Source organism: Zosterops lateralis, assembly GCF_965231275.1.
Source record: "Zosterops lateralis genome assembly, chromosome: 3".
In the NCBI taxonomy this organism is placed as follows: Eukaryota; Metazoa; Chordata; class Aves; order Passeriformes; family Zosteropidae; genus Zosterops; species Zosterops lateralis.
Genome location: NC_139764.1, coordinates 84693117 through 84707110, shown reverse-complemented (window position 1 = coordinate 84707110; position 13994 = coordinate 84693117). Strand labels below are relative to the sequence as shown.

General features: G+C 37.0%; 1 protein-coding gene across 8 annotated transcripts in view; it reads left to right on the top strand.

The window, feature by feature from the left end:
* Window positions 1–13994, top strand: part of COL19A1 (collagen type XIX alpha 1 chain) — a 178440-nt gene that overhangs the window by 88389 nt on the left and 76057 nt on the right. For all 8 annotated transcript variants that reach the window (XM_083856904.1, XM_083856907.1, XM_083856906.1 and 5 more), the window contains 2 exons: window positions 5481–5534; window positions 6233–6268. In XM_083856904.1, the coding sequence (XP_083713030.1) occupies window positions 5481–5534; window positions 6233–6268 (90 nt within the window). The remainder of the gene's footprint in view (window positions 1–5480; window positions 5535–6232; window positions 6269–13994) is intronic.

Below are 13994 nucleotides of genomic sequence, written 5' to 3'. Positions count from 1 at the left end.
GCAGGAACTGTGAATATATCTGCATATCTCCCAGTTTATCTCTCTAGTAATCTGAGCCAAGAACTACAATGCTGTGTCCCAGCCTGGGACATTATTCAAAATCCATTTGACAACAAGAATACTTGCTATAAATACTACTAATTGGTTACCATTGTTTTTAGACTCTTAAGAAGTAGTTATAAATAACTTAATATATTACTAATATAGTCTTCCTGTAGTACATGTTCATGTCTCTAAGTGGGTATTTGCTTTTCTACGATGAACAGGCAGTTTGCTTGAATAGTATCTCTCTAATCCCTTGAGACTCTTTTAGCCATCTTGACATTAAACTCAGGTGCCAGATTGCGGCCACTAAAATCCTGTAATTTTTTTTTAAGATGTTGTTGCCCTTCACCATTTTTTTGGATATTTTGTTTTACATCTGGGTGTGAGACCTGTGTGCATTTGTAACTGAGGAGTTACAAATTGTCTGGTCTAGTTGACAAAGTGGTTAATCAGTGAAAGGGTGGACTTAATGATCTTGGAAGTCTTTTCCAACCTTAATGATTCTGTGATACTGTAATAATGCTGTCATTTGTATCACTGTAACAAATGGAGCTTCATGGACACACTGTCGGGAAAAAACTGATAAAAATGCTCATGGCCTGTGTGGAATACAGACAAATTCACAATATAAATATCCTTGAAACTACCTGTGGAATATGTTCTCTGTTATATCCATATGTCTGCCTGTTGATCTGAAGTGAAAAGTAAATCTTTATCACTGAAACTTTTGGACTCTTTTTGAGTCATGTTTTCTTTATCATTGGTGCAGGTAGGAATGAATGCCGTGGGATGCTGCCAATTACTATTTTTTGACATAAATTAAATCTTTCAGCAAAAGTAAATCAAAATAGCAAGTTTTATCATATCTGTCAGCAGGTGTCATGCATAGCTGGTAGAGGAATAGTGTCTTTCTTGTAAGCGGGAAAAGAAAAAGTAAAACAAATCTAAAGTTAAAATCTAGTATATATATTAAACCAAGTGTTTAATTAGTTATTTTTATTTATCTTGCTGGAGGAGGTAATACTATAAGTGACTTTTCTAAAACTTTCCTACATAAAACTTTATTCTTTACACACCTGATGTCAAAGGATGGATCTCTTAAATTCAGTAAGCAATAAAAGAATTTCAGGTTTTCACTGGAAAGATGGAAAACATATTAAACCTTTTTATTTTGATGCTTGTGGGAAAAGGAAAACTGAAATATGAACAATTTTAAATGGATCCTGCATCTTGATATAGTAGCAATAGTTGTTTACCTTCACACCTTCAGGGCCTGTCTGTCTAATCTTGAACTCTCTTAGTATTAGCATTGCAAGGAAATACTTGAATAGGAAGGGAATAATCCTATTGCTTGAAAAAGTGAAGTTGGTGATGATGTTTGTTTATATCTGGAGTCTGAGAATTCTGTTAGGAACAAAAGTATTAGGAGATAGTAGATTTAATTTAGAGTCCAGTAAATTACAGTAATATACCAGTTTGAAGTTTTGGAATTCCATTAATGAGAAAAGAGCTGTGACGGTATTTATAAGTACCTGAGACGTAAACTGGAAAAAGTATATTGTTTGGAGCTGTGAACACTTTGCTAAATTAGAAAAGTTATCCCAACATATCCAGGTTGGCATTGTACAGCCAACTTTGGAGCTGTTGTTACCTTAGATTTTAAGTCTGGTCTCTGAAGAAAGTGTAGTACTATTCTTAGTGGTTAGAGTATATCCAAGCCTCATTACTCAGTAGTGGTAACTGATCTAATCTATAATAATGTGATTGCACGTTGTTGGTTAGAGTGTTGAGTTGTGTTTTGTATTTCCAGTACATTAGATAATATGTGTTGCTCTAGAGGATTTCAACCTGGTGTGACATTGAACCAGGTTACTCTAATGAAGGCCATGGAGTTGCAAATAACAAATTATGTTTTCCTCAGAAGGTATCTTTTAGAGTTGAAAACCTGTTCTCCTGAAAATATTATTGCAGTCTGACTGCATTTTCCATTGCCACATGTGTGCAGCATAGTTTATGCTGTACAAATAGGTGCAATTCCGGTAGGCAACATTTGGCTCCTGCAAGGAGCTGCTAGAGTCTTCTGGTTGGGGTCCAGCTAATCTTTGCAATTTTTCATTGAGCAGAGTACCTGGTGTCAGCTGGGGGTACATTTTACCTGTTTTATCAATTTTTCATTCATTCCACCAGAAGAAATACAATTGCAATCCCCTCCAAACAAAAACACTGCCTCCAATTTAATCTTTCCCTGACTGACCCCAACTCACACCCTTACTGATATTTGTGACATACTTGTTCCAGTAATTTCTCTTTTGGTTAAAAATTGTATTACAGTTATCAGTCTTATTTTATATATATGTATAGAACATTTCTCATTTCTGCTATTTCCAGTATTGTTATCTTGTTAGTTTTGAATTGGCCTTGTACATACATATTCTAATACTACACATTTTGGTTTCCAAAGAGGAACTATAATGTAAGTTTATCATAACCTGTAAAAAGACCAAGCTGTAGTTCTTTTAGAGGAGAAAATGCTTTGGCTGAAGACTGTTCATGAACTCATAAATGTATATTATTATATTGGTCCCAAAAAGCTGGAAGTAGACTGGGAGAGAATTCAATACCCAATTAATTTACTCTATGTTATAAGAGCTGCTGGAATTTTTAATTTGTTCTTGAATTTCTAGCAAATCTGGTAACAGACTCCTTAGATCAATAGAAATTTGTTTGTTTTCAAAGCTGACCTTATTCTCCTAAAACACTGCAGAAAATGAGCTTTTCTAACTTAAGGCTTGATCTAAAATCATCCAAATTACATCTGTTTAGATAACCACATTTTTTTCATGGAGCATCCTGTTCTGGTCTCTGGCAGAGACAGATACCCTACTGTACTGTTCTAAAAGGGGCTACAGATTTGACTTGGCACAGGAATTCTTACTTTTATGGCATTTCAGAGACAGTGAGCCAGCAACTAAACCTCTCAGCAGCTTCAAATGGTGACTGCAGGGGAGAATAGGCATGGTGCATTCCCAGATGTGTTTTTTCCAAGCATTCACTATAAATTTATTATGTTTTTAATATTTCTAAATGCATATATAACTGTGTAGGCAAACCAGAAATACTTCTAATGGGTCTATAACATTGGTTCCTTAAAAGTCCTTCTTCAAACACTGTGAGGTTACTTGTAAAACATGTAGTTTCCCCTTGTCCTTTTTATTTGAGGTCAACTGTTGTGTTCATCATCTCCGCAGTAGCTGTCAGACTGTACACCTTACTGAGGTGCTCTTTCAGAAACACTACTAAAAGCTTTAAACACAGCAACTAGGAAAAAATAAGGTTCATAGTTTGAAAGTGCATGGCTCAGGCTCAGTATCTTTCATCTGCAGTTGCATTTTCTATTCAGTAGAAACAGAGATATATGTCACCATCTGTGAGTCGCAGATTTTTGTTTTTAGCCTTATCTTTTGTCTTCTGTAAACATACAGCCTAAGAGCTAATTCCTAAACTTATAACTATTGTTCCACTGCTGATTTGTTAGTATTGATTTTTGAACCAAATCCATAGTTTGCATACCTGATAAATCCCTAAAATGGCTTTAAGAATATGGATTGGTTGTGTTTTATGCAGTCTTTCAGAAGGAGGTTGAAAGTAAAATGTAGCAAATGGAGACAATATTAAAGCAATGTCATAAATATGCAGATTGTAAAAAGAAAGCAATTTTTTGGCTTGGTTTTTGAATCCATCTGCCTATTACATTTTTTAAGTTCAAACAGCAAAACTACTTCTGATTTAACTATTACATATTTGGCAAGCTTAATAAAGAACAAATCAAAGCTAAATCAGGGGTATTTACAACAACCACAAATTTAATCCAAAGTGGGTACTTAAATGCTCATATAGTTCTAAATGATGTTCCTTCCAGATGGTGAATTAATGTAATTTTAGCAGGAAGTGAAGTTGCACAAATATGCAGTATTTAGAACACTCACTGATTTCATGTTTCTGTACCCACTAAGGCACAGATGTTAGTTACCATTTTTGTGCCAGTTGTATCTATCTTCCTAATAATTGCAAACTGAGGAAGAGAGTTTGCAAGGACAAAAAGGGAGCTGGTAAGAACTTTCGTTTGTAAACCCTGATTCAGATGTAAATGAATCTTTTCTATCCTTGACCTATTTAACCTCCAGAATAATAAAGATGGTGGCTTACTTGAGGAGCCGCTCATCATAACTGGGTCTTGTATTGCCTACTTCGTTGCCATTTATTTTCTAAGTAAAATCTTTGAACTTGTAGAGGTGTCTCTGGCTTTAAATATACACAGTCTCTCACACCACTAAAGCAGAGGTCAGAGGGAAGGCACAAGACAAATCTCAGATTAAATAAAAATGCATTCCTGGTAGGTTGGTCCAGCATGAAAATTAAGTTCATTCATTGCTTTAGAATGGCTTGAATTTGCTGGGCATATTTTGAAACCTCTCATTTTTCCATTTGTTTTGCAGCAAGGAGAAGACAACAAAGATTGTGTGCTGGGTACTAAAGATATTTTATGGAGGTTTTTTTGGGTGCTTCTGGTGAGAACTTAGTGGAAGAATTTTATAAGAGATACTGCAGAGGTTAGATTCAGATTAGCTGTAAGTAGGAAATACTTTACAATGAAAATGGTGAACACTGGAAAAGGTTTCTCAGAGAGGCTGTAGATGCTCCATCGCTGGAAACATTAATGACTGAGTTGGATAGTGCTCTGAGCAACTTGATCCAGTTGGCAATGTCCCTGTTTGCTGCAGGGGAAGTTGAACCCAGATGATCTTCAGAAGTCCCTTCCAACCCAAACCACTCTGATTCCACGAGTGTGAAATGGCTGTGTATGTAAAGTGTAAGCCTAGGCAGTGCTGTTTGCTTCTCCTGTGGGGGCAGAATTAAAGAAGGAGGCATGAAGGAATTGATTATTTCTCTAATTGCCTTTGTGAACACTGGTGAGAATGAGAGTGTTGGGAGATATGCAGCTGTACCTTCCTGAAGCTCACCAGTTCAGCACTGCTACTTGAAACATAAAATCTGCAGTTCTCTGTCCACCTCTGCCTCTTTCCCGATTTCAGCAGCATTCAAGTGAATGTACTAGCACTATCTGTAATATTCTGTTTTATCTTTGTTGGCTATGCAAGACTGCAAAGGAACTTTGCATTTCTAGTCACTACTTACCATGATGGAGCACAATAAAGTAGATTGGTTTTGTATGTTTAATTATGTGTTGAAGACACATATGGTCTTTGATAGATGTTTGTCTGTTCACAAAATAATGAAAATAAAGGATTTTGGGTACTAATAACGTCATGGAATTTTAAGGCTCATTTGTTTAGTGTATACTAATTCACAGTGCTACAGGATTTTGTCTCAGCATTTTTCACAGATGACAAATTTGCATTTCTCTTTTTGCCCAGGGACTAAAAGGTGACCCTGGTAGTCCTGGTGTGGTGGGTCCAAAAGGAGAAAAGGTATCTTTTTAAATCTATTAAGTTGTATGTATATGTGATTGTGCATGATATTCTTCAGTTTTGAACACAGTGCCGTAACTATATGTGGCAAACACCCACTGCTGCCACTTGTGCAACTTAAGAGTTAAAGAATATGAGTACAGGCTAACTGTAAATGCAAAAGACAAGTACCCTTTATCACAATGAATTTTAAAAGGAGTTCTGAGTGGGAGCCTAAATTTGGTGTTCTGAATTGCTCTCTGGGTACAATAATTTGCTCCCATGAACTAAACCTGAAGGTCTCAGATGTGATTTGTACCTCAGTGACCTAATTCTGTGAATATTTACACAGTCAGATGTCTTTACATATGTGAGCTGTCACACTGGCTTCAGCGGCCACCTTGTGCATATAAGCTGCAGCTTGCAACTTGACATATGGAAATGTGTTTTGAAGGATTGCTTTTTTTAAGTTGTGATTCACTTATGCAGAGGCCTGGCTTTTTTTTTTCTTTTTTTTTTTCCCTTTAACCAGTGGTGAACTTTGTATGTCTAGGCCTTTACTGGAGAAGAATATCACTTGCACATTTTCATAATCAACGTTTGATGATTGTACTGAAATCACTTCTGCAGCACTGTATATTCTCTAAAAGGTCTAGAGCTTAAATATATATGTATAACTAAAGATATGGTTGATTTACTTCCTCTCCTGTTCTAACTAGGGAGATGCAGGACCTCCAGGACCAGCTGCTTTGAGTGTGAGTACATTTAAAAAAATGACCAAAAGAAAATCCCTAAGAAATGCTGCATGTTTTTCATTTATTTGCAATGTGAATACTCCTAAAATGAACCTAAAAAAAGGTTTCTTTCAGAGTGCCTTTGCATTTTCTATATGACTTATGAAGGAAATTCTGTAAATATTAAAAAAATGAGCAGATTTAAAACATCTTGTTTCCTCCCAAATGCTAACAAGGATATTATCTTGTTTATTCCATGTATAAATAGTATAGATTTTTTCAAGTGAAAGAATTCACTTGTTAATTTTAGTGAAAACATTTTTCAGTAAAAGCTTGCAAAAATGATCAATGCTTTTAGGGTATTGTATCCTGGCTAGATACTGCTGTGTGGAATGCTTTTAGGGTATTGTATCCTGGCTAGATACTGCTGTGTGGATGGTGGAAAATGTTCTGAATTTCCTTGCAATGGTCCAGGCCCCAAGCATCCACAAAACCTGAAGGAAAGCGTCCCCAAAACTCTCCAGGGCATGCCTTGTTTGCTTCATAAATGTAATAAATCCTGTCTGAATTCTAGAGGTTTCGCTCATGAGCTGAGATGAAAAGCCTTTTCAATCAGAACAGTCTATTTGGGCAAAAACAATTCAAAATGATGCAAAAGAATGTGGCCAAAAAAAAAAAAAAAAAAAAAAAAAAAAAAAAGAGGAAAAAAAAAAAAAAAAAAGAGAAAAACTTCCAAATTCCCAGGCTATAGTTTCACAACATGAATAGCTCCTCTCACAGATCCAGTGTTACTAGCCACATCTATACTATTCATATTACTTATGTAATCCTAAATAAACTTCAAAAGAACTGTCATTCATACTGTAAATGATTACACATTGTCTTTTCCATCTCTTAATTTTCACTACTGTAGCAGCAATGATCTGTGTTAGATCTTACAAACATTGAAAGATATGACAGAGACCCATAAGATAAAGATAAATTCTACTCTTAAGGTGTCAAAATTAAGTTGCCACATTTTAGACTACTTGTTTTTTGGATTTTGAATTATAAAATCCTGTATCCGATTTCCCTGGAAGAAGTTAGTGTTTTGTCCCAAGATCAGTGACTCTGCTGCAGTTCATGTTCTGCCAGAGGTAAACATGTCCATTTATGTCCTTTAGTTCTTGAATATTCAAACTGTGTGTTGGAAGAGTTAATATGGAAGAGTTTTACTGTAGTGGATGCATTGGAGTATGTCTTGCTTTAGATAGATTCTTACAGGCCTTGAAGGGATCATGGAAATAGGAATCAGACATGTCTGAAGACAAGAAAAAAACCCAAGGCTATCTATCTTGTTTGTGCTCTAAGACCACAGAACAGTCTTTTTGAGAACTTTTTATGCAAATGATTGAAAAAGTAGAACATCTGTTCTGATAGAAGTACCTGGGTATGTTAAGTCTCTTTTTTTAAAGGTTTTCATTGTCTTAAGTTGCAGTTGTGGACACTTAGCTTTCGTAAGAATCATACTCAGATGTCAGTAGTATGATAGCAAGGATCAGAGAATATGCTGAGTTGGAAGGGGCCCACAAGGATCATCAAGTCCAACTCCTCCTGGCCCTGCATAGGACCATCTCCAGGAGTCATGCCGTGTGCCTGAGACAATTGTCCAAATGTTTCTTGAAATCTGTCAGGCTGGTGCTGTGACCACTGCCCTGGGAGCCTTCTTCCAGTGCCCAGCCACCCTCTGGGTGAAGAACCTTTTCCTGATACCCAAACTAAACTTCCCCTGACACAATTTCAGGGAATTCCCCTGAGTCCTATCGTTGGTCACCAGAAAGAAGAGATCAGTGCCTGCCCCTCCACTTCCCCTTGTGAGGAAGTTGTAACTGCAATGAGGTTTCTCCTCAGTTTCCTGCAGGCTGAACAGACCAAGTGACCTGAGCTGCTCATCCCTGGAAGGCCCTTCTTCCTCCTCGTGGCCCTCATATGGGGACTCTCTAGGAACTTAATGTCTTTCTTATATTGTGGTGCCCAAAACTGCACACAATATTCAAGGTGAGGCTGCCCCAGTGCAGAGTAGAGCAGGACAATCTCCTCCCTTGCCTGGCTGCAGATGCTGTGCCGATTAGTCCCCAGGACAATTTTGTCCCTCCTGGCTGCCAGGGCACACTGCTTGCAGATTGCCTGAACTTACTCCTTCTGTACCCGAAGTGATTTAATTTCATAAAATGGTTGTCAAAGAGTTGCATTTCTTTGATTACAGAATGCTGTGCAAATGTTCCAGTTCATTGATTCCAGCACAACAAGGTGTCTCTGTTTTGGTACATTTACTGATGGTCTTCTTTACACTTTTTAAAAGAAAAGATTTAAATTTTAGGAAAGCAGACACAGTCTTCAGAGGTATGTTAGTAACTGATGTAGACAAGAGTGAGTGTGAATGGGTTTAGCAGTTTGAAGACAGACTACAGCAGAGTGGGAATATACGGCCCAGCAGGAAGGCTTTCTCTCTCTGCCACTGTAAATAGTTGTGCATTTCTCTTGGCAAGAGCTAAAAGAAGATGAATTACATGAGTGATGGTGGCTAAGGAAAAATTCAGTTTTTGGAGTGGTTTTTTTTTTAATATATTTGTGTGACTTCTGTGTGGCTGTGACTCTTATGATATATAATCATGAAAGGAAGATATGCTGTGAATAAATAGTAGATCAGATAATATCACAGTTCATGTGTTGCTTAATGAGAACTTACTGTGTCAGAACCATTCATGCTATTATAGCCAAAATATGATGTAAGTGTTGCAGTTATGAATCTTGTTGAAGTTTTAAAATGTTCCATTCACTTGAGATGAATGCATAATGTCATAAATTTATCCTCTGCTTCTAGTAATTTTTATTTTTTTCCTAATGTGAAGATTATTTTTTTAAACCTAAAAGAGAAATTAATTATTATGCCTGGGGGGCAGGGAGGAAAGAGGAGTGGAAATGATGACACAATGTTAGAACTAAGTCCTAAGTATGACTTTTGGGCAGGGAGGAAGGGAATATTAAAAGGGACCAGGTTTTGCTCAAACTGGACAACTGGGCCTGGGTCATTGACCTTCTGTCCCAGTGCAATTGCATATGGGACAGGTGGTAAATGACGGCATCACACAGAGCTCTACTGCCCTGTGTAGCTTTTCCATTCACTCCTGTGTGTTTCCATAGAAATCATGCATCAGTGGAGTAAGCTGAATGAGGTCTATCATGTATTCTTATTTCAGTATAAACTAGACCATCAGTAGTGTTGTTCAGGGTCAGAACATTCTCCCCAAACATGGACCTCTACCATGCTTCTATCCTTAGCACAGGGAGTATGAAGGTAGAAAAAAACACTGAGGCTACTTCACTGCAGCAGCTGGTTGGTCCAGGGAGAGCTGCCTGCAGGAAACCTACACAAGTATGCAACAGCATGCAGTAGAAATTTCTGGGGGGTTTTGCCTTTTTTTTTTTTTTTTTTTTTTTTTTTTTTTTTTTTTGTCTGTGCTCTTGGCACCTGCAGAAGCATAAAAGATATCAGTATATCAGTGACCCTGTGTCTAAAAGTGTTTGTGCAACCCTGATGAGTAGGGAATCCCACATGGCTCAGAAGCATAAGAACTGTGGAAAGATGAGAAAATACGAAAGAAAATGAAAGGACTGGTACTTGGAGGGAAAAATGTATTTTTAAGTGTTCAATTGACAGATATAGCCATTATAGTATGGAATGAGGGAAACTTCAAGGCAGTATGTGTGGCAGAACTCATAAATACCCAACAGCTGTAACAACCTATTAGGTAGATAAGCAAATGCCAAACTGCAAAAAAGGCAAAACAATAGCACTGCTTTTTAAGATGCAAAAATTATTTTATGAGTTGGAAATTGAAATTTCATAGCTCAGAAAGTGCATCTGAAAAATAAAGTAGAGCTCTGGATCTTCCTGTTTGGTGTGAGTTAACAGAAAATTTCACACTGAAATCCTAACAACATGAACATTTAACAAAACTTCTCACTTGTAGCAATAGCAGAGAATTCAGAAAGAGATGGGATTAGAATTCCGTGTATGTCTGTGCTTTTATTTAAGGCACATATGTAACCCTTGTTAATACAATTTCATCAATCATGTATGTGGAATTAGAGAAAAGAAACGGCATTGTAATACAAAATATGCTAAGCTGTAAGAAGAATATGTGATAAATTTTATAGGATTTACATAGAACTCTAATGAAATCACCAATTTCAATAGTTCTAAGTATATTTGCTTGAATCAGGCATTATTCATGCAAATACATTTTATTGTAAAGTTGACATATATATGTGTATATTTGAGCCCTTTTAATAAGGATGTAATATTTCCTGTGTTTCTATGGGTCAGTTTACACTCCCCAAGTCCAGATATTGGTATATTTTTTTTCTTCTCAGTTATAGTGCTAGTTTTATCAGAGTAGTCCAAAATCAAGATTGATTCTCAGCCTTTCTTTATGATGCCTCTAATTTCTCTGCTCTGTTCTGAATTGCTTTGTAAGTAGTAGGTGTCTCTTTTCTTTAGTACTTTTCAGGTGTCTAATGAATAAATGCTGTGATTATATTTTTAACTACTCTCCTTTTTTATGTCCACTTTATGCAGCAATATTGGGGATGTTAAAAGCCTAAGTTCCCTGATAAATTTTACTGTAGCTGATGAACCTTCAAGGAATAAAAAGGAGGGATTGTTACTACTGCTCTGCAGTGTGGTTTTGTCAAGATGTGGGATTTAGTGGCAGAAGCTGGGGACTATGTTCTGCAGGGTCACAGCTGGCTCTGCAGCTTGCCCGCTCTGGTATCCCTAGCTTAAGCCTGTGCATGCCGTGTCAGAAGAGTGACAGGTGAGGGAAGGTAGCACAGCCATCTCTTGTAAAATATATGATAACTATTCCTCTCGACACTCGATATGCTGCTTTTAGTTCCTGAGGAAAACGAGCGTCCGTCCGTACGTTCCTGCGAACCTATCCCTTTCAGGAGTTATAAAATAGTCATCCAGATGGCACCAAGTGTTTACTCAGAAGCCAAGGCTTAAGTCGGTCACAGACAGAAGTCCCCAGGACTTGCTTACTAAACAGATATTTGGAATGTTGGCTCCTAGGTCTGGTTAAATCGATCCCAAGGAAGCTGGTGCACAAGTGCCATGTGGAGGCGGCTGTGGGAGGAAGTTGCAGATTCAGGTCTGGGCAGGCTCCACTGTAACTTTTGGCTCTCCCCTTTCTAAACAAACATCAGCTACAGATTGCACAGCTTTCTCCTCAGTTATTCATGTGGAGCTAAAGAAATGGACACACACTCTCCAGTAGTAAGCAACTCAAATAATATTACACTCACTTTCTTTCCATGTAATGACATAAAGGAAAGTAATCCTATTTTACTAAAGAAAGTATAGACTGCAAATTACAATTTCATTCTAAATCACTTCTTTTCATACATATACTTTCAGGAAAAAAATAATTTTATCTATCTGAGCTTTTTAAATGAAGGTGTATTAATTTCTTGAAAATAATAAGCTGTTCAGTTGTTTTTCATCAAATATAGTGATCGCTTGACTTCCACAGTATAACTTACTATAAAATATAAGTATAGCTTATATTTTCTTCTTAAAAAAGCACTTTTTAATTATGGAAACAGTTGCTATTAAGATTACCCCTTTGTTGAATCAGAAGATGATTTAGCACTTACAGTGTTTTTTATCTTCTGGATAAGAGTTTTTTATCTTCTTTATGCAGTAATACTGACTCTGAAGGCACAAGTGAAAATTGAAGCCTTAACCTTACAGTAAATTTGTTTTTCAAAAATGCTTACTCTGATAAATTGGCATGAATGTGATTTATATGTCCTTCATTAGAATAATGATTTGAAAGTTGTCCCATGTGCAGTAGACATCAATGTAATGAATAATTCTGATTTACTCCTCAGGATTTTAATTATACTTTCTTTGCTTAGCAAATAAACCTATGTTTATTAAAAGTACTAGGTTCATGAATGTAAACTTCTGTGAAATTGCCCTTTTAATTTCCCTTTCAAATTATTGTCTCTGACAGGAAGTACATTTCAAGTTAAGTTAACAGAGAGAGCTAAAGAAATAGCCAAACCCAAAGAATAATGATGTCAGTGAGGAACATATTTTCTGTTTGCTCCAGTATTAAATTGTCAAGAAAATGTAGCTTATCATGTTTTCTGGCAGATTGAAATACTTCTGCTAAATGCTGTCTCCTTTTCTGAAGAAGTAAATGGATTGAAAGTGGTTTAGAAAGAGAAGTGGTGTAACAGCAAAACAGTATGGTCACTGCAGTAACTTTAAGGGGCTGAGCAGGCATACAAATCTGTCCCCTTGCCGTCTCAAGGTACTTCAGTAAGGATGTGACTGAGATCAAATCATGTTTGGACATGCTTAAGATAGTCTAATTTTCCTCATAAATGGTAATACAACAGGAAATTAGTAATCCTTCTGTGATTTTCCTGTGCCATTTTTCCCATTGTAACATATTTGTAACAGTGAGGTGTGTCTGCAAGCTCTGTGGGCTTCCGTGTGGGTGGTGATGGACAGTTTTCTGAACAAGAGGAGGAAATTATGGTAATTGTATCTTAAGGTCTCCCTTTTCCTCATCCTCCTGTTTGGGCTTCAGGGTAGGGCAGCATCACAGTTGCAGCAAGTAAACTGCCTTGAAGATACCTGAGAAACCAACACTTTGACCATCTTGACTGGAGGGAAGATATCCGTATTTCAGTTCTTTTGCTTGCTGAGTGTGATAGTCTGTTTTTACCCAAGAGGAAGCCATTCATTTACTCTCAGTATGCTACAAACAGGCCAAAGAGGAAAATATTCTGAAAACAGGGTTCAAAGATGATGGTGACCTGCACAGTAGAACATGTTCTCTACAAACACCTACAGATTAGTGTATGCCTTTAAGACCTATTGAACTGCATCCTGTCTGGCATGCTGTGCCATTCTTACATCAGTGCAGCCACAGCAGTACCATCCATCCCACAGGCAATATCTGGGTGGCTGGCGAATGCACTTCAAGTCAGTCGGGCTTCAGTTCTTCACTGTGACCACCCATTGTGTTATGTCAGGAATTTGGAAATCTGTGGTCACTTTCTGCCTGACTCCTGATTACCATGATTCCGTGCTGCTCTACTTGTGGAGTTTACAGAGGGATCATTGAAAATGTAATTCAACAATGTGACGGCTTTTCTTTACCCTGGAGAGGACTGTGCTCTAAAGAACTACATCAATCACTGATAATGGGAACTGCCAGCCAGTTTGCTTTTAAAAATGTTTCAGCAGTGATGTTGTATCGGTGGAACTTTACCTTTCTGTTTATCAACATAATGGTTTGAAATTGCTTGGCAATATCATATCATATCATTGTATCATATCATATTGTTGGGTCTTTTTGAAGTAGCAAGTTTCATCATAATAAAAGCTTGCATATTCAAATGATTAAAAAATGACCCATTCTTACATTATCACAAGGTGTTTCTGCATACCTAATTTATGCTTTGTCTCTGCCTTTGTTTAATTCGTCTCACTAAATTACATATATATTCTCCCTGTCTTGTAGCATTTTTTCTGCAAATCCTTTGCTGGAATTATTAGTGAGGAAAAACTGGATGAAAGTAGCTTGTGTATAGAACACACAAACTAGTCTATAAATGAAATAAATTTTGTGCCTTAATTAGACCTGCAGTATTATTGCTAACATTTATATTATACTTAATTTGT